Source organism: Ogataea polymorpha (assembly GCF_001664045.1).
Source record: "Ogataea polymorpha strain NCYC 495 leu1.1 chromosome Unknown OGAPOscaffold_1, whole genome shotgun sequence".
Lineage (NCBI taxonomy): Eukaryota > Fungi > Ascomycota > Pichiomycetes > Pichiales > Pichiaceae > Ogataea > Ogataea polymorpha.
This window is the reverse complement of record NW_017264698.1, coordinates 1,230,179-1,246,828: the sequence shown is the minus strand read 5'-3', so window position 1 is coordinate 1,246,828 and position 16,650 is coordinate 1,230,179. Positions and strand designations below refer to the sequence as shown.

The window sequence follows — 16,650 nt, the reverse complement described above, 5'->3', positions numbered from 1 at the left end:
ATGAAATTAAATTTAGGGTGGCTATCTTTGGTCGAAAGGGGAAAATTATAAATAAGGGCGGTTTTAGGTGGAAACAGTGGCTTGAAAATAGATGGAGATTCGAAATGCTTTGTCATCCTTACACCGGTCTACTCAGATAGTGATACATTTGAATACTTTGTACGTACTTACAAAGGTAAGAATAAAGCATCTAGAAACAAGCAAAGAACACTCATCTCAGCACTTATTTGAACTTCTTACCGAGCAAGATCATTTGCAGCTGGTCGTACATGGAGATAACACCAGCAGAGGCAACACCTCTCAAGATGTTAGCACCGCAACCCTTGAACAGGGATCTGACACCCTCAGCAGCAACAATCTTGGTGAAAGCGTCGAAAGCGCCCTTGTACTTAACGGCTTGACCGGAGGTCATCATCATTCTTCTTCTGACAGTGTCCAATGGGTAAGAAGCAGTAGAAGCAGCGGTGGTGACGGTCCAACCCAGCAAGAAAGAAGCAAGGAAGTTACCCTCAAGAGGACCAACCAAGACAACAGGCTTAAGAGAGTCGTAGAGACCGAAGTAGAGACCTCTGTAGACAACAATACCAACAACAGATGGCAAGAAACCTCTGTAAAGACCAGCAATACCGTCGGAAGCAAGAGTCTTTCTGTAGACATCAATCAAACCGTTGAATTGTCTCTCACCTCCCTTGGCGGACTTGGCGTCGTTAGCCAATCTGGTTCTGGCGAAGTCCAAAGAGTAGACGAAGAGCAGGGAAGTGGCACCAGCAAGACCACCGGAAGCCAAGTTACCAGCAAACCATTTCCAGTAGCCCTCCTCCTTCTTGAAACCGAACATCTTCTTGAACTTGTCCTTGAAAGCAAAGTTCAAAGCCTGGGTTGGGAAGTATCTGATAACGTTAGCGGTGTTACCCTTCCAGAAAGAAACAAGTCCCTCGTCAGCCAAGGTTCTCTTGAAACATTCACCAATACCGGTGTATCTTCTGGCAAGTCTACCTTGCTTGATCATTTCGTCCTGGTTTTGGATCAAGAGCTTAACTCTCTCGATTGGAGCGGCACCGGTCTTGGCGACGGCGGCGGAGACACCACCCATCATGAAGTCGACGAAGAAAGAGGATTGGTCAGACATTTTCAATTAATTGATTCTACGGAAATCTTAAAAAGAAAAACTGTTGCAAAGAGGATTCGTTCAAATTTAAATACTTGTCAATTTTTTCGAAATCAATTTCGCACTTTTTTTTTCGGTGCAAAAAGATCGTTTGATTGGTTGGTGAATCCGGTTTGTATCGGAAATATACAGGAAACGGTAGGGTAACCCGTTCCTTTTTCAGACCGCGTCGTACCTAAATCGTGTCTCCAAAACTACAAACTTTTGGTGCCAAAAGAAACCTTTCATTTTCAGAGACTCTAAAACTCCTAATTGTCGTTCTTGGTGATGGAATAGGCCTATTATCCGTTTTTCACCACCATTTATTTATTCTGCTTTCTCCAGTTATTCACCGCCAAAAAATAAAAAAGAACTTTTCATAAGTACCGTGCTAAATCACCCTTATTGTCGATCTGCTTCACAATAAGGAAGGCTATGCTGCCTGGGGCTGTGATCAAGCGCACTGCTAGCCATGGTACCGCTCCTGGGTAAACATAGCCTCCAATGCATCTTCTGAGTCTTTGTATTGCGGACTTAGTTATCATATTCAGGGAATGGTTGCAATGAGCTGGCGACGTTCACAGCCGGAGCTGCCGTTCGAATGCGATTTTCAGTGGCAGCATTGGAAACGGCAGCATAAATTTCAAGAAAGACCACTCAAGCGAGGTGTTTTTGTGCACTCTTCGGCATCTCAGTAGAAGGCCCTTCTGCCCCTGATAACAACGGTTAGGTCCCGGTGTGGATTTTTTTGTGCATAGCCAGTCCGGTTTGCGACGGATACATTTTTCAAACCTGGACGAGAGCGGAAACGGAAACGCAAAGAAAAAAAATAACAGTTTAACCTCGCCAACTTGCGGCCGGTCCGCCCCGACGCGCGGAAAAAGAACCAAGGGCGATGAACACGGTGTAAAGATGTGAAAATTCTACTCTCGTCATATGAAACCCTTATTATTTAGCTGTACACAATCAGTAACCAAGAGCAGCAAGCTTGGTGGAGGCCTCAGATGTAGCAACAGCAGACTTGGCAGCAGTGACCTTTCTAAGTTGAGCCTTCTTCTTGGCGTAGTACTCAGCAGATCTGACCTTACGCTTCTCTTCCAGAGCATCGACGACGGACTCGTATTTCCATCCAACAGAGGAAGAAAGCTTGCCCAAAGTGGTGTACTTTCTGCCTGGCTTCAATCTCAGAACTCTCAGGGCCTGAGGAACAACAACTCTCTTCTTCTTGTCGTATGGAGGTGGAACACCTTCAAACACCTTCAATCTCTCCAAAGCAGCCTTACCTCTGGCGGTCTTGTGGGAGATCATACCTCTGACAGCCTTGTACAGAATTCTAGATGGGGCTCTGAAATGGAAAGGTCCTCTGTTGGCGTTGAATCTAGTTCTCTTTCTCAGGTAGTCGTGGTACTTCAATTTGTTTCTGAAGAATTCACCAGAGATGTTGAGAGCCTCACATCTCACAACGACAATCTTCTGGCCGTTGAGAAGCTCCTTGGCAATAGTGGAGGCTAATCTTCCCAACAAGTGTCCTTTTCCGTCAATGACAACAACCTTCTCAAAAGAGCTCATCTTGCTTTCTTGAAGTTTTCACACTAATTTTTTATCTTTATTTTTCATCCTACGAATCCACGCCAGACACCATAGCAGTCACAAAGTTTTTCTCTTGCCGGCCCGGCCTAGTATACCACATCCCTACACCTCATTCCAGCCCGCTTCAACCTCATAGTCGTACAGTGTGCGAACGTACTGCTCGATCGGCCGCGACTGGAACTGCGCCCCGCGCTCCCTCTCCACAAACTGTGTGTTAGCCTGTCCTTGAGTATTACCTACCATCGTTGAACACCCTGTTTTGTATGCTTTTTCGCGCAGCTTCCTCATAAGCCCCACCACGCTAGCACTTGCTACCGGTCAGTGAAATCAAGAAAAATACGCACCTCCCGTGTAGTTCTTTGCAAACTCAAGGTTGAATAGTCCACGTATGTCCTCAATAACAAGCAAATCCACGTCTGCCTGCGATTGCTCAAGCAGCTCTGCAAGACTCAGACACCGCTCGATACGCACCTTTGAGAACACGTTGTCGCCAAAGTGCGCGCGCCATTTGGCCACCATGTCAACGTCAAACGCGTGGACCGTCGTAAGATGCAGGACTGAGCACCCCGTACGTGCGATTCGGTCCAGATAGTACGATACCACAAACTGCCGTTAGCGCGTGTTTCGCCAACCTACTCACCTCCAGTGGAGCCACCGCGCCGGCCCCTCTGTCGTCAGCCTCGTGCACGTAACACACTGCGTTTTGCAGACGGGAATCCAGCGCCTGCCGCGAAATCGACATCGTTGTTTATTCGTACCAAATACAGAGAAATGGGGTATATATGATCTGGTGTAGGGGTTGGGCTATACAATTAGACAGCAACCGGATTTCGAGGTCTCCGCCGCCGAGGTTGACGGAAGAGACGTGTGGCGGGCTGCATGGCGAGCGTCGTTCTGTGTGAGGGTGTTTTGTTTGGCAGCGATGTCCTCTGCAGGGTTGTTACTGGTGTGTGTCTTTGACAAATCCGAGAGTTCTTGGGCACCTGTATTGGCCGCGTCGGAGGCACGTGGCGTGCCAGCCGTCTCCGGAGCATCCTCTGTGGCCTTGCCGGCGATGGTCGGTCTTGCGTGGGGCACAAATGCGGGAACAGGAGTGTTTGAGTGCGATCCACGTCTCTTGCTGCTGCGTTGGCCGCTCCGGGCATTGGAGCCTATTTTCAAATCCAACTTGCGCTCCTTCGAGGAGGAGCACAGCTGGTCAATCGGTTTCACAAGGAGGTGTATTATCGGCGAAAGGTCCAGCTTGAGAGCCTCCAGATACTCGTTCGGATCTAATCGGCTGCCCAGATGCAATAACTGAATTTGTTCTTCTATTGTTGGAGGCTCGATAGCGTTGTCCGCTTCTGAGCCTCTACTGGTGCCAGAGGTCGATAGTAGAGTCCAATTTTTGAACAGATACGCTCTTAGATCACCGACCCGAAGTGCCTGTGCCTCGCCTCCCAGTCCACAAGTGGCCGCGAAGTTGCCGTCCAGAAGGAGGTCGACCCGCGTGCCGTCTATGAACAAAAGCTCTACTGTGCTGTTCAAAAAGGACATAGATAACAATCTGGAGATAAAGCAGATTGTTCCATGATATTATACATGCATGGCGCAATCCAAAATTAGGACTTCCCTGTACACTAAGTACGTGCACCACCCGTTAAACCGTGTTGAAAGCATACATGGCCGAGTGGTCCAAGGCGGTAGACTCAAGTTCTATTCTCAGTGATGGGACGCAGGTTCGAACCCTGCTGTATGCACACCCTCTTTTTTTTTACATTTTCCCTAGTCGTAGCCCCTTATTAAATTACACAGGTACCTAATAATATCTTCATAACTATAGATTAAGCCTCGAAAGGATCTCTCCAGCAAGCGACTTGTACAGCCAAGTGTTACCCGAGATCTTCTTGAACTGGACACCATAAAGACCGACCAGGGGAACCTTGACAATATGAATCTCAAACTTCAGAGGACTCTTGCTGGCAGAAACCTTCTCGGAGTGCCGGTTTGTATCCATCGTCGGAGTGTTGGCAACAGAAGGCGATCTTGGTTTGTTCTGTTGTTCCAGCCGACTCGAAATGAGCATGTCGGAACCCCCGTACGGCTCTTCAAAGGTGGTCGACTCAGAGCTATCCACCGAACTCCTACGATTGACATTGGCAGGCGCAGGCGTCGTAGGATATGTGACGTCCTGGATGTTTGAGACGTTCGTGGAGACTGAAAGTTTTTCTTTTTGTTTCTTATGGTTGCCCAACACAGCATTACCAAGAGAGAATTTCCTTCTGTGGCCATTCTTCGACGAGGCAGAAGCGCTAGAAATTGCGGAGACGGCGCGTTCTGCGGCGTTTTCGATGTCGTTCTCATCATGGGCTTGACGATGTTTCTCTCCGGAGCTCGAAGACGACAAAGACGACCTTTTGATGCATTGTTTGGATGGTGTGTCTTCAGAGCTAAGCTGTTCAACCTCGGCTGCTGTGTCAGCCCTGCTTTCGTCTCCTTCCTTTTCGGCCTTTTTAGCGCGGTCGCCAAAAGACGCAATTGATGGATAGTGGACACACACAAATCCACCCTTCACTTCAGTGTATTTCACACCAAGCTGCGGAAGAACGCTAATGATATCGTACCTAATAATAGGCAACGGCTTGGTGGAGGTGGTTTGAACGGAAAAGAACCCTTTGAGGAACAGCGTACGTGGGTACTCAATGGATGGCATTGATCCTGGGGGAGCGTGCTCAAATTGAGAAATGATGGCGTCGTCCGAAAGCCTCCTGTTTGGTTTAGAATAGTCATCCTCAAAAGTGACTTCGTCCATGTCCACAGGATCAAAGAACCCATCATCCACCATGTTAGAAGGCAGTCCAAGTTGCGGAACAGGTGGTGCATCCGGAGCAATAGCGTAGTTGCTGCTCTTCGGAATATTGAGAGAGTTCTTTCTTGCATGGCCCAAAGACTTGGCTCTGGCTGTTGGATGATACCTTGTTGGTTCTGTAGATGTGTTGGTAGCTGGTAACCTTTGTTTCGTATCCTGATCAACAGCTTCCATTTGTGTGGCCTTGACATCTGACGAGGTGTATGCAGAAGCAGCTCTTTGGTGGTGCTGTATCTGCTGCTTAGACGATAACGGCAAAGGAGGGAACTGTGACTGTTGTTTCTCCTTGCTCGTGATCTTCATGCTTCCAACCCTACGCACCACATCGTTCTGTCTGGAAGCAAACTTGGAAACTCGAAGCTCTGAGTTGTCCTCCACAGGAGACAGCTCTTCGGGAGCATGTTCGTTCTTAGATTTTCTGCCACTGAACTTTCTGAAAAGATTGTTGGTGAATCCAGATTGAGTATCGCCCTGTTGTTGAACAGGACTAAATGCTGGGTTTGTAGACACTTCGTGACTGACAACACGGTTTCGCTGTATTTGAGAAGCGGGTCCCACACTCGACTGTTGATGGGGAGACGTGTAGGCCGCTTGTGGGAAGGTCAAAACTGGGGTGGTAGCATTCGGTTCCTGCGAAGGTGGTAATGCCTGAGGCTGCTGAGTTTCGGACGACGTGACGGGATGGATTAATTTCCCGTATCTGTCTTCCTTGACCTTCTTTCTTCTTAGCATTTCGTCAACAAGATGGTAAATAGATATTAAAGGGTGATATGCAATGGTGGGGTCAGGAAGCGTAGGGTCGTACTTCGACAGGTCCTCCTGAGTATTCTTGATGTACCAATTCTTGGTGGCAAGTTGGTATGCCTCCGATTGCAGTATCTCTGTCAGTTCTCTGATGACATTTTCTTCTGTTCCCAGCTCATAGTTAACGATGGTGTTGATCACTTCCGGGTCTAAAGGCAGCTCGATTGGAATTCTGTGGGGAAGATAATTAGAAGGGGGACTTTCGAACCCTTTGACCATCCACGGGTGGTTCATGACTTCCTTCAATGTTGCTCTTCTAGTCGGATCAACGACTAGCATGCGAGACATTAAAGATACGCATTCCTTCGAAAGGCCGTCTGGGTACTCAACGTTGCCACGTTTGATTTTCTCATGGAGTGCACTAACACTTTGGTCGTCAAACGGAACTTTGCCGCAGACGAGAACGTAGAGAACCACTCCAAAGGACCACACATCGACTTCAGGGCCGATATATGGATGCGCAGAAAGGAGTTCGGGTGCTGCGAAGTAAAGCGAGCCGCAATATGTTTTCAGAAGGTTGCGGCTGTCAAACATGTTGGAAAGACCAAAGTCGATGATTTTTATATCTCCATTTTTGCTGATCATAATGTTTTCGATCTTCAAATCTCTATGGACAATGTTGTTGGAATGGCAATAATCCAAGGCCGAAGCAATGCCCCGGCAGAACTTCCTGGCCTGTCTCTCTTTGATTGAGCCGTGCGACACAATGTAGTCTAGCATTTGTCCACCTGATACGTACTCAAAAAGCATATAGTAATGGTTTGTCATTGAAAACATTTCATAGAGTCGACAAATATAAGGATGGTAGATAATTCTACCAAGCGCGCCTTCCTTGATCGTTCTCCTATCTCTTGCCAGTTCCTTTTCGTATTCTTTGCGTCGTTTCGCCAACTCATTTGGATCGGAAGTGGGAGGATCATTCATATGTTGTCTCTGCCATATTTTTGCTGCCCTCGGCACCACTTTCACAGCGCAGATCTCATTAGTTACTCTGTGTCTTGCAAGTTTCACCTTTCCCATGGATCCGGCACCGATTGTCTTGGCAAAATCCCAGTCACCAATAGATTTTCGGTGGAACTGCGGTTGTTGCTGTTGTGACGTGTGTCTCGAGCCGGCCTTGGAAGACTGTCTTTTCGGTGTGCTTGGTGCTGCTGTTGCCGGCGACGGATTAAACTCCATGCCTGGCATGAGCCTCGGTTGCTGCTCTGTACCCTCTGCGCCAGGCATACCTTGCTGTTGCGGTGTTGTCAACGAGAGTTTCCGAGCCACATTTTTGGTCTGTGCAAAGGGGTCCAGAGCATCATCTGCAAGATTAGCAGCATTACTGGTGCTTCGCAACATTCTGGGAGTCGCAGGGGCGGCGTTCGGAAGATAATCTCTGTCCTTCTTGATAGATCCAGATCGAGACACGGCATGTTGTCTAACCTTGGGTAACTCCATAGTGTGCTGCTCCTGTTCCAGCCAGGGCCGTTCAATGCGTTGGCCTGGTGTGTTCGGATCCCTCTGAGACATTTTGGCAGTCAATTGAATTAATTATAACACAAAGCCTTACTAGAACCTTAAGTCAAGTGGGGGCTTAGAGCAAAAATCGGTCGCTGACTGCGCCTGTGTATTTGGTTGCAGGATGGTGGGCGAGATTTGCAAAATGCGCACAGTGCAAGGGAACCGGTTCGAACTTGAAGGATGTGCACTCGAATGGCAATTAAGTATTGCCTTGTTTCGCACCTACAGAGTTTTTTTATCTCTTGTTCTGGCTGGCCTCTAAAGACACGCCCCTACACCGCCATAAGGCCGGGTAACTGTTCTCTAAGATCTGGGAGTTGCAAGATTGGTGTGGGTGGGCTAGATTTGCATGCGAAGAGATGAAGCGAACGCATTGGGTGTTAACAGCCGAGCTTCAAAATACATTTGGCAGGCCTGATGCCGTGGTCGTCACGATCCCAATCCGGTAGGCCGACATCCTTGCACCGACTCAACAAGTCGTACCATCGTTTAGGATAATGCCGGGAGCATGGAGCCAGGCACCTACGGGTGGGCTACCGAATCAGGCCCCACAAATTGCTAATCAGAGATATGATGTCAAAAAATCTGCGCGTACATGCCGGGTGATTCCTCTTTGCCGACCTGTGTCACACCCGCGACTTGGTATTTAACCCGGGCAATCGCAAATTTCTGCCAATTCGCGGCCCCAACAATTGTCGATTTTTTCCGGAGGGACACTTTGGGTTCAATTTTTCTCGTTTGACCTATACCTTAATTACAAACATGACCCAAGAACAGGTTCATTCAGTGGTTCACGAGGCCAACAATGTCAAAGCGCGGGCCACTCCGCAGGCCTTTTTTGACAAGCAGCCGGCCAGGTCTCTGTCTTCTTTGGAGGAGTACAAAGCCATGTACAAGCAGTCGATCGAGGATCCGGAGGGGTTTTTCGGGCCGCTGGCCAAGCAGTATCTTGATTGGGACAAGGATTTCAAAGTTGTCAAGTCTGGCTCGCTTGCAAATGGCGATGTCGCGTGGTTTTTGGGCGGAGAGCTGAACGCGTGCTACAACTGTGTTGATAGACACGCTTTTGCCAATCCAGACAAGACTGCCATTATTTTCGAGGCTGACAACGAGGAACAGAGCCGCAAGCTCACATATGGCGAGCTTCTGAACCAGGTCTCGCAGGTTGCAGGTGTTTTGAAGAGTTGGGGCATCAAGAAAGGCGACACGGTGGCTATCTACCTGCCAATGACGCCCGAGGCCTTGATTGCGATGTTAGCTGTTGTGCGTCTCGGAGCGATTCATTCTGTCATCTTTGCCGGCTTTTCCGCGGGCTCCATCAGAGACAGAGTCAGCGACGCCGGCTGCAAGGCCGTGATTACTTGCGACGAAGGTAAAAGAGGTGGCAAGATCATCAACACCAAGAAAATCGTAGACGAAGGGCTCAAAGATTGCCCAACCGTCGAAAAGGTGCTTGTTTACAAAAGAACGGGCTCCGAGGTGCCAATGAAGGAGGGAAGAGACTTCTTCTGGGACGAAGAATGCGACAAATTCCCAAAGTACTGTCCTCCGGTGCCGGTGAACTCTGAGGACCCCTTGTTCATGTTGTATACTTCTGGATCCACTGGTGCTCCTAAGGGTGTTGTCCACTGCACGGGCGGGTTCCTGCTGGGCGCTCTCCTGACCACCAAGTATGTTTTTGACGTTCAGTCGCAGGATGTTCTTTTCACTGCTGGAGACGTTGGTTGGATCACCGGCCACTCGTACGCATTGTACGGGCCATTATCCATTGGCGCGGCCACCATTGTCTTTGAAGGAACGCCAGCTTACCCAGACTACGGCCGCTTCTGGAAGATTGTCGAGAAACACCGTGCTACCCATTTCTACGTTGCACCAACTGCCCTGAGACTTCTCAAGAAGTCTGGCGAGGCAGAGATCGAGAAATACGACCTCTCATCTTTGCGGACTTTGGGCTCTGTCGGAGAGCCGATTGCGGCAGAGATCTGGGAGTGGTACGACCAGAAAATCGGTAAGAGTCTGTGTCACATCTCTGACACGTACTGGCAGACCGAATCGGGATCTCACTTGATCGCACCACTGGCAGGTGCTATTCCTACCAAGCCGGGTGCAGCCACGTTGCCGTTCTTCGGCGTGGACGCCGTCATCATCGACCCTGTTTCCGGAAAAGTTCTGGAAGGAAATGATGTCGAGGGAGTGCTTGCCGTCAGATCCAGCTGGCCGTCTCTCGCAAGAACCGTCTACAAAAACCACCACCGGTACGTGGAAACCTATCTGAAGCCGTACCCTGGGTTCTACTTCACGGGAGACGGTGCTGGAAGAGACCACGATGGCTACTATTGGATCCGAGGAAGAGTCGACGACGTTGTGAATGTTTCGGGCCACAGACTGTCCACTTCCGAGATCGAGTCGGTTTTGCTGGAAAACACTCATGTCAGCGAGGCCGCTGTTGTTGGAATCAACGACGACATCACTGGCCAGGCCGTCATTGCATTTGTGCAGCTGAAGAACGAGTCGGAGACAGACGACGCAGAGGCGCTTACTGCCCTCAGAAAATCGCTCGTGGTGCACGTCAGAAGCATAATTGGGCCGTTTGCTGCTCCAAAAAGCATTATCGTCGTTCCAGACCTGCCAAAGACCCGGTCTGGCAAGATCATGAGAAGAGTGCTCCGTAAGGTTTGTTCCGGAGAGGCCAAGGGTCTGGGCGATCTGAGCACACTGTCCAACCCACAGTCTGTTGAGACCATCATTAAGAATGTGGAGGATCAGTTTGGTGTGAAGAACTGAATGCAATGAACATAGGCACGGGATAGTGTGTAGAATACAGGTGAATAATAAATTTGACACCCATACACTAGTTATTTTTTTTGGCTTTATTTTATTTGTGGCAAATGTCGTTGGAACAACTCACCTCCCAATTATCCAAAAGCTTTGTGGCAAACAAGTACGCAGAGTGCCTGAAGCTGCTTCCGCAAATTAAGCTGCTGCTTATAGAGCAGAACCTGCTTGTTCCGTCGCTCACGACGGCCGCCAACCCGAGCGACCTAGCAATCACTCGTTCCATTTTGGAGATCGGCGCGCTGGCGTCGATCAATTCGGAAGACCTCAACGGGTTCTCCAGCTACATCACGCTGCTCAAGCCGTTCTACGACCTCACCAACCTGCCAGACTCGCCTAATAAAAACAAGCTACTCAGCTTGTATCTCTTGCTGCTTCTCACACAGGGAGACCTCGCCCTGTTCCACATCGAGCTCGAACGGCTGTCAAACTTTGGTCTCTCGGTGGACGAGCTGGAAAAAGATCAGTATTTTGCCATTCCAATCAAGTTCGAAAAATGGATCATCGACGGCGACTTCTACAAAGTGTACGAGCTTCTGAGCTCCAAACACAGCTTCCCATGCAAGGAATTCAACTTGTTTGAGAAAGAGCTGCTGGACTCCATTCGTCTTACAATTGCCACCAACATCGAGTCCAGCTACACTACTCTGCCGCTGGAAAACTTGAAACTGTTGCTTTTTTTGAAGAACCTTGACGACGTCAAATCTTACATAGACCAGATGGGCTGGTTCGTGGACAACGGCGAAGTCCACTTTGACAAGCGCAGCTCTGCGATAGAAGACGAGATCAACGACGAAAAACAAATATTGAAAAACGCTCTAACCTACGCCAAGGAAATGGAGAGCATTGTATAAAGTGATAATATTAAATATATTATTTAAATAATTTACGTATTTAATTTACTTTTCAGTCAATGATTGTTCCGTTTGTGCTGCTCAAGCTGGCGCAATTGCTCATCGTTTATTTTGCTCCCGCGCCGTTCGATACCTCCACACGCATCTTTCTGGATGACTACACCGAGGACTATGCTGAACTGCCCGCAAGTCTGAAATGGTTTGTCTCGAACGTGGCATCGAAGCTCGTGGCTTGGGACGCCATTTATTTCCTTAAATTGGCCACCGAAGGACCCACTTTTGAACACGAGTATGTGTTTGGCCCCCTATGGTGGCGCCTGCTCGCGTCGATCCCGTCCGCGAACATCTTCTACAAGCTTCTGGGCGGCCTGTTGGTCTCGAACGTTAGCCATTATCTGAGCTGTGTGGTACTCTACAAGCTCACCAGACGCTACTTTGACGAGCGAACAGCCCGCAACAGCGCGTATCTCGCCGTGATACAGCCATCAGGGATCTTCAGCACCACCATCTACGCAGAGTCGATCACACAGCTTCTGTGCTACACGGCTCTGCTTCTGCGCAGCTACGGTCGAAAATCGCCAAGATATTTTCTCTCCGGCATTCTAATAGCCATTGCATTTGGATTCCGCTCCAACTGTCTGCTTTACGGCATCGTCTACTTGTACGACACGGTTGCGGGACAATCGCTGGTATCGCTGGTTTCTGGCCTTCCTCTTTTTTTTGCGCTCTGTCTGTCGATCTACGTCCCATACCGTGAGTTTTGCCCCGAAAGAGGCGAATGGTGCCTCTCGGCCGCGCCCTCACTGGTCTCATATGCGCAGTCGCACTACTGGGGTAATGGATTTCTGACATACTTCACGGTTGCAAACATCCCGCTCTTCATCATCGCAGCACCCAGCCTGCTGATCCTGGCAACCGCAATCTACCGCCTCCGAAACCAGCGCAGACTGCGCCCGATCCTGCTCACGTCGCTTGTATACCTCGTCGTCCAGCTTACTTGCATGCATGTCCAAATCATCAACCGCGTCATCACGTTCCTGCCAACTCACCTCTGGTTTGTGGCAGCTACAGAAAATAGAAAAATAGCAGCCTTCTGGCTGTTCTGGGTGCTGCTACAAACAGCTCTATTTGCCACGTTCCTGCCGCCGGCCTGATCACTCGACGAGGCGGCCGTAGCTCGTTGGAAACAGGCCCTTGACACCGTCGATCTCGCCCTCTGTCCACCCGGTGCCCGGGTCCTCGGTGACCACGGCCACGCGGTCGCCAACGGCCACGCCAAGCTCGTCGTCGCCCTGAGGCTCATAGTCGTACAGTATCTCCATATACTTGACGCGCCGCGCCCCCTTGCGCGGGGCCACTTTGGGACCCTGCTTCTTGCTATGCGACACCTGGATATAAGTCGTGGGAACCAGACCTGTCTCGCCGGCAGGCGTCTGCACGCGCGTCCATCCCGAGCCGGTGTCTTCCTCTAGCACCTGCAGCTCGTCACCAGGCATAATGGAGGCCTCGTCCGCGTCGCCTGCCGTGTACGCATACAGTGCCTTCGCAGACGGCCCAGTGCTGCTACCAGCGGATAAAAGGCTGCCGATCTGGCCAAACAGCCGTCCCTTCGTGCTGCCGTGCGTCGTCGTGGTGAGCCTGCTCACCCCGCTGGTGACAGACTGAACGTCGTCGAGTTCGGGCTCATTGGTGGTCTTCTTGCGCAAAAATCCCAGCGTGCGCTTCTTCTTCTTCTCGACAGGCCTCGTCAGCGTCAAGTCCTTGCCATCGGCCGCCGACTGGATCGTCTCGATCTCGACTTCTGCCGTGACTCGGTTCGTGTCGTCGTTCGCAAACTTGTGCAGCTCCGCCAGACCTTTGCTCAATAAGATCTCGTACTTGTAATATTCGTCCTTCGACTTGACTTTCACCTCCGAAAACGCATCCTCCATCAGCCGCCGCCGCTCCTCCGCGATCTCCGCAAGCTGCTGCTTCTCCTCTGCACAAATCCGCTCGTACCTCTCGTACACACGAGAGCTCTCGCTCAGTTTTTGCTTCAGCACCTCGAGCTCGCCGCTCGTCGTGATCATCGACTCGTCGTCGTGCCAGATGTTCGACGGAACGTAGTAGAAGTCCGCCGGCTCCGTCCAATTGCCCATGTTGTGCTTCACAAACATCATTGTGTCCAGCTTTGGCAAGTTCTGTTTCACCATGCGCTCCATGCTATCCAGACACTTGAGGCCGTTTTCAAGGCTCTGCCGCTCCAAAGCCGTCGCTGTCAGCCAGACGCCGTTCACACGGTTCACCCGCGACTCATTCAGTGCCTGCAGTCCGTCCAGAACCTCAGGCAAGTCCTGATAGTAATATTTGTCCTTGAGCCGATTCGCAATGTTGATTTTGATTAGATAGTTGTTTTTGGCCACGTTCATCTCAAATTCCCGCTTCTCGTACTTGTGATGTGCCCGCTCCCCGCTGGTTTTCTCTGTTTTCGACCGCTGGTTCTCCATCGCCTGACACGCACTGTCGTACTCTTTTTTCGCCTTGTTGACCTCTTCAAAATGCTTGTTTCTCACAGTCTGTAGGTCCTCGTCCGCCTGCTTCCATCTCTGCCGGATCGCGTCGTAGCGCGCTTGGATATCCGAGAAGGTCGCCACGACCCGCTTGTCGAACTGCTTGGCCAGATCGCCGCGCTCCTTGGCCAGCTGCTCCGTCTGCGAGATGATCTCATTCCATGCAACCAAACTAGCACTTTCCAAAGATCCGGGAGTGATCAGTGGGTCTGGCCCGACGCTCACCGCGGCAGAAACCTTGGCCTTTTTCTTGAACGTTTCCGAACACAGGCTCTTTAGCTTGTCGGCGTACTCGGCCTCAATGACAGCCCGCTGGTGGTAGAACGCCTCCAAGTCGCCAATCCACTCCAGTCCAGCCTTTACCCACCGCTCTGTCGGCTTGAACGCGTCCTTGAGCTCGTTTCCAATGCTAATCTCCATATATTATAGCTGTTATTTTTCAATCTGACAAAACGCTACTTACATAAGCTACTCCTCACACCTGAGCGTGGAGCCGGTGCTCAATAATGGGCCCCATGGCGCTGTCGACGCGAAGACCCTCGAGCTCGTCCGACCGGCTGCTCAGACTGGCCTGGCGCAGCATGTGGCTTGCGGTGTACTGCTTCGTGAGCTTTGTTTCCAGCAGCGTCATCGGGTCCTTGCAACTCAGCCCCAAGACGTCCTCTCTGTCGCACACCTCGTCCGACACCCACAAGTTCAGGCTGGTCCTGAACGTGTGGTCGCTGTAAGTCATGCGTGTGAGGTACTTTGGATACTCCCGGAGGAGGATTTGGTCCACGTTGTGCGGAACGTACGCCAATGCGCCTTCAAATAAAACAGGTTTCAACGGAGAAATCTCGTCATGCGTGTAGTAGTGCTCGTCGCGACAGCTGTACAGCTGCGAGAAATTGCGGGAGTCGATTTCATTTTGCAAGTAGAGCCGCTGAAGCTCGTCGAGTCGTTTTTTCCTTGTTGGTGGCAGCTGGCTAGGAGTGTTGGACAAGCCCGTTATATCGATGTAAAGACCGGTGGCGGTGTCGATGAGCCGAGCGTCAATGGCGTTGTTGCCATTACCGCGACTGCGGTCATGAAAATACGGACTCACGTCCAGCAGATAGCTTCCCGTGCCGTCGACGTCCACGACAAGCGTCTGGTTGTAGTCACGTGCAAGACGCAGCAGACTGGCCTGGGTGACCTGGACGTCGAGGTCGAAGTCCCAATCGAGGACGAGACCGTTGAACTGGTAGCCAAGCAGCGTTCCGTGGGCTAGCCAGGTATGGAGACCAGCGATGCTGGAGAAACGGAGCCAGGTGGTTACCAGCTTGTGGAGAGCGGCTTTGCGTTCGATCGACGAGAGATTGCGTGCGTTGAAGAAGCGCCAGTCGAAATGCGCGCCATTGATCTTGCTGTCATAGGTGTCCGCCTCGTAGAAGTATTTGGGTGGGTTTTGGAGAATTTCGTCTTCGGAAGCGACCCAATGAAATTCGGCCTCGGGAACAGGAACAGGCTCGCCACCCTCCGTGTGGTCGGTCCTGACACATAGGGCCCGCGACTGCATTATGCCCGCCTTGCAGTGAGATGAGCTGAACAGCCGCTCTGCCTCGGCTTTTAAGTCTATCCCCGATGGGACGTCCGGCTGGACCAGACCCTGCTTTGTCATTTTCCGGATAGTGTATTCGGCGATTAGCTGGCCCAGGGCGGAACGCGAGTGCGGCTCGGTGCGCACAATGGCGGCATTGTGTTTCTGAATAAACACCACTTTCTCAGGTGGCGGCGCAGCGGTGAGCAGATAGCATGCCCCGTAAACAATTCGTGCGTCAACTGCTATTTTTGGAATGTACGGCGCAGCCACTCTCATGGTTGGGTAGTAAGACGGTAGCGACAGCATCTGGGCCTCATTGGCGTCCACACACGGAAGCCGCCAGAGGCCATTTTGGGACTTGAACGTTTTACAGTCGAGGTTGCGGCCGCGGTTTGCCACCATCCAGGGCTGGGCCGGTCGAAGTCGATCGTCCATGTCGACCCAGTCGCGCCAGTGGAACGGAATCGCAAACGAGCGGCCCAGGTCTGGCGTTTTAGACTCGAAATGTGTTTGCAGCTTGGACAGCCACAGCGCAGCCACCAAGCGAGGGTCGAATGGGTGGTCAGGGGCTGGGAACGAAGAGCATTCTAGATCCAATTTTTTTTTGATATCCGGCAGCAACGATTCCAGTCGCACATAGTCGTAATCGTCTAGCAGGAGACGCGAATGCAGATACGTCCAGTTGGTGTACTGGGCTGGCAAGCGGGCCAGAATCAGCAGGGTAATCGCCAGCAGACATGCTGCGCACACAAGTCTAGAAAACTTGCGATTGAGTCTGGATTTCGAGTATCTAAATTTGATAGCTATCTCATCTATGGGAGATCCAAAGGCGGTAGGCGAGTACGGCGAAAGTGAAGAGGCAGACGTTTCAGAGAAGAACAGCGGGCTCGGAAGCTTGGATGGACCAAGAACAGGAATGATCTCTGACTTCCTCATGGAACGCTATACAGGTCAAGAAA

General features: G+C 50.9%; 9 protein-coding genes and 1 non-coding gene across 10 annotated transcripts; 4 read left to right on the top strand and 6 right to left on the bottom strand.

The window, feature by feature from the left end:
• Positions 1-154: 154 nt before the first annotated feature.
• OGAPODRAFT_15396 (major ADP/ATP carrier of the mitochondrial inner membrane) lies at positions 155-1,140 on the bottom strand. The gene has a single exon (XM_018353706.1). It carries the CDS (start codon positions 1,127-1,129, stop codon positions 224-226), a length of 906 nt encoding a protein of 301 aa, XP_018213450.1. The 5' UTR covers positions 1,130-1,140; the 3' UTR covers positions 155-223.
• Positions 1,141-2,085: 945 nt separating this feature from the next.
• Positions 2,086-2,736, bottom strand: OGAPODRAFT_15393 (uncharacterized protein). The gene has a single exon (XM_018353705.1). It carries the CDS (start codon positions 2,714-2,716, stop codon positions 2,114-2,116), a length of 603 nt encoding a protein of 200 aa, XP_018213449.1. The 5' UTR covers positions 2,717-2,736; the 3' UTR covers positions 2,086-2,113.
• A 54-nt stretch (positions 2,737-2,790) lies between these two features.
• On the bottom strand, positions 2,791-3,451 carry OGAPODRAFT_74912 (uncharacterized protein). The gene is made up of 4 exons (XM_018355946.1): positions 3,378-3,451; positions 3,082-3,343; positions 2,978-3,048; positions 2,791-2,944 (listed from the first exon to the last, which is right to left on the bottom strand). Exons 2-4 carry the CDS (start codon positions 3,254-3,256, stop codon positions 2,840-2,842), a joined length of 351 nt encoding a protein of 116 aa, XP_018213448.1. The 5' UTR covers positions 3,257-3,343; positions 3,378-3,451; the 3' UTR covers positions 2,791-2,839.
• Positions 3,452-3,510: 59 nt separating this feature from the next.
• OGAPODRAFT_15389 (uncharacterized protein) lies at positions 3,511-4,326 on the bottom strand. Its single transcript, XM_018353704.1, has one exon. The coding sequence runs from the start codon at positions 4,271-4,273 to the stop codon at positions 3,542-3,544; it is 732 nt and encodes a 243-aa protein (XP_018213447.1). The 5' UTR covers positions 4,274-4,326; the 3' UTR covers positions 3,511-3,541.
• Positions 4,327-4,392: 66 nt separating this feature from the next.
• OGAPODRAFT_t9 lies at positions 4,393-4,476 on the top strand. Its single transcript has one exon. It is a non-coding gene; the product is annotated as a tRNA-Leu (tRNA).
• Positions 4,477-4,520: 44 nt separating this feature from the next.
• Positions 4,521-7,991, bottom strand: OGAPODRAFT_15388 (uncharacterized protein). Its single transcript, XM_018353703.1, has one exon. The coding sequence runs from the start codon at positions 7,899-7,901 to the stop codon at positions 4,554-4,556; it is 3,348 nt and encodes a 1,115-aa protein (XP_018213446.1). The 5' UTR covers positions 7,902-7,991; the 3' UTR covers positions 4,521-4,553.
• Positions 7,992-8,581: 590 nt separating this feature from the next.
• OGAPODRAFT_15387 (uncharacterized protein) lies at positions 8,582-10,735 on the top strand. The gene has a single exon (XM_018353702.1). It carries the CDS (start codon positions 8,655-8,657, stop codon positions 10,674-10,676), a length of 2,022 nt encoding a protein of 673 aa, XP_018213445.1. The 5' UTR covers positions 8,582-8,654; the 3' UTR covers positions 10,677-10,735.
• A 45-nt stretch (positions 10,736-10,780) lies between these two features.
• OGAPODRAFT_92228 (uncharacterized protein) lies at positions 10,781-11,581 on the top strand (the record flags this gene model as incomplete). Its single annotated transcript, XM_018357127.1, has 1 exon — positions 10,781-11,581. One exon carries the CDS (start codon positions 10,781-10,783, stop codon positions 11,579-11,581), a length of 801 nt encoding a protein of 266 aa, XP_018213444.1.
• Positions 11,582-11,640: 59 nt separating this feature from the next.
• On the top strand, positions 11,641-12,667 carry OGAPODRAFT_92227 (uncharacterized protein; the record flags this gene model as incomplete). Its single annotated transcript, XM_018357126.1, has 2 exons — positions 11,641-12,606; positions 12,653-12,667. 2 exons carry the CDS (start codon positions 11,641-11,643, stop codon positions 12,665-12,667), a joined length of 981 nt encoding a protein of 326 aa, XP_018213443.1.
• A 68-nt stretch (positions 12,668-12,735) lies between these two features.
• Positions 12,736-16,627, bottom strand: OGAPODRAFT_74907 (uncharacterized protein; the record flags this gene model as incomplete). The annotated part of the gene is made up of 2 exons (XM_018355945.1): positions 12,736-14,544; positions 14,612-16,627. 2 exons carry the CDS (start codon positions 16,625-16,627, stop codon positions 12,736-12,738), a joined length of 3,825 nt encoding a protein of 1,274 aa, XP_018213442.1.
• Between the last annotated feature and the right edge of the window lie 23 nt (positions 16,628-16,650).

Coding starts and splice junctions, on each gene's coding strand:
- OGAPODRAFT_15393 (XM_018353705.1), bottom strand. CDS start 2,716: ATGAGCTCTTTTGAGAAGGTTGTTGTCATTGACGGAAAAGGACACTTG.
- OGAPODRAFT_15388 (XM_018353703.1), bottom strand. CDS start 7,901: ATGTCTCAGAGGGATCCGAACACACCAGGCCAACGCATTGAACGGCCC.
- OGAPODRAFT_15389 (XM_018353704.1), bottom strand. CDS start 4,273: ATGTCCTTTTTGAACAGCACAGTAGAGCTTTTGTTCATAGACGGCACG.
- OGAPODRAFT_15396 (XM_018353706.1), bottom strand. CDS start 1,129: ATGTCTGACCAATCCTCTTTCTTCGTCGACTTCATGATGGGTGGTGTC.
- OGAPODRAFT_15387 (XM_018353702.1), top strand. CDS start 8,655: ATGACCCAAGAACAGGTTCATTCAGTGGTTCACGAGGCCAACAATGTC.
- OGAPODRAFT_74912 (XM_018355946.1), bottom strand. CDS start 3,256: ATGGTGGCCAAATGGCGCGCGCACTTTGGCGACAACGTGTTCTCAAAG. Junction 3,049..3,081: donor TGCAAAGAACTACACGGGAG/GTGCGTATTTTT, acceptor ACTGACCGGTAG/CAAGTGCTAGCGTGGTGGGG. Junction 2,945..2,977: donor AAACAGGGTGTTCAACGATG/GTAGGTAATACT, acceptor GCTAACACACAG/TTTGTGGAGAGGGAGCGCGG.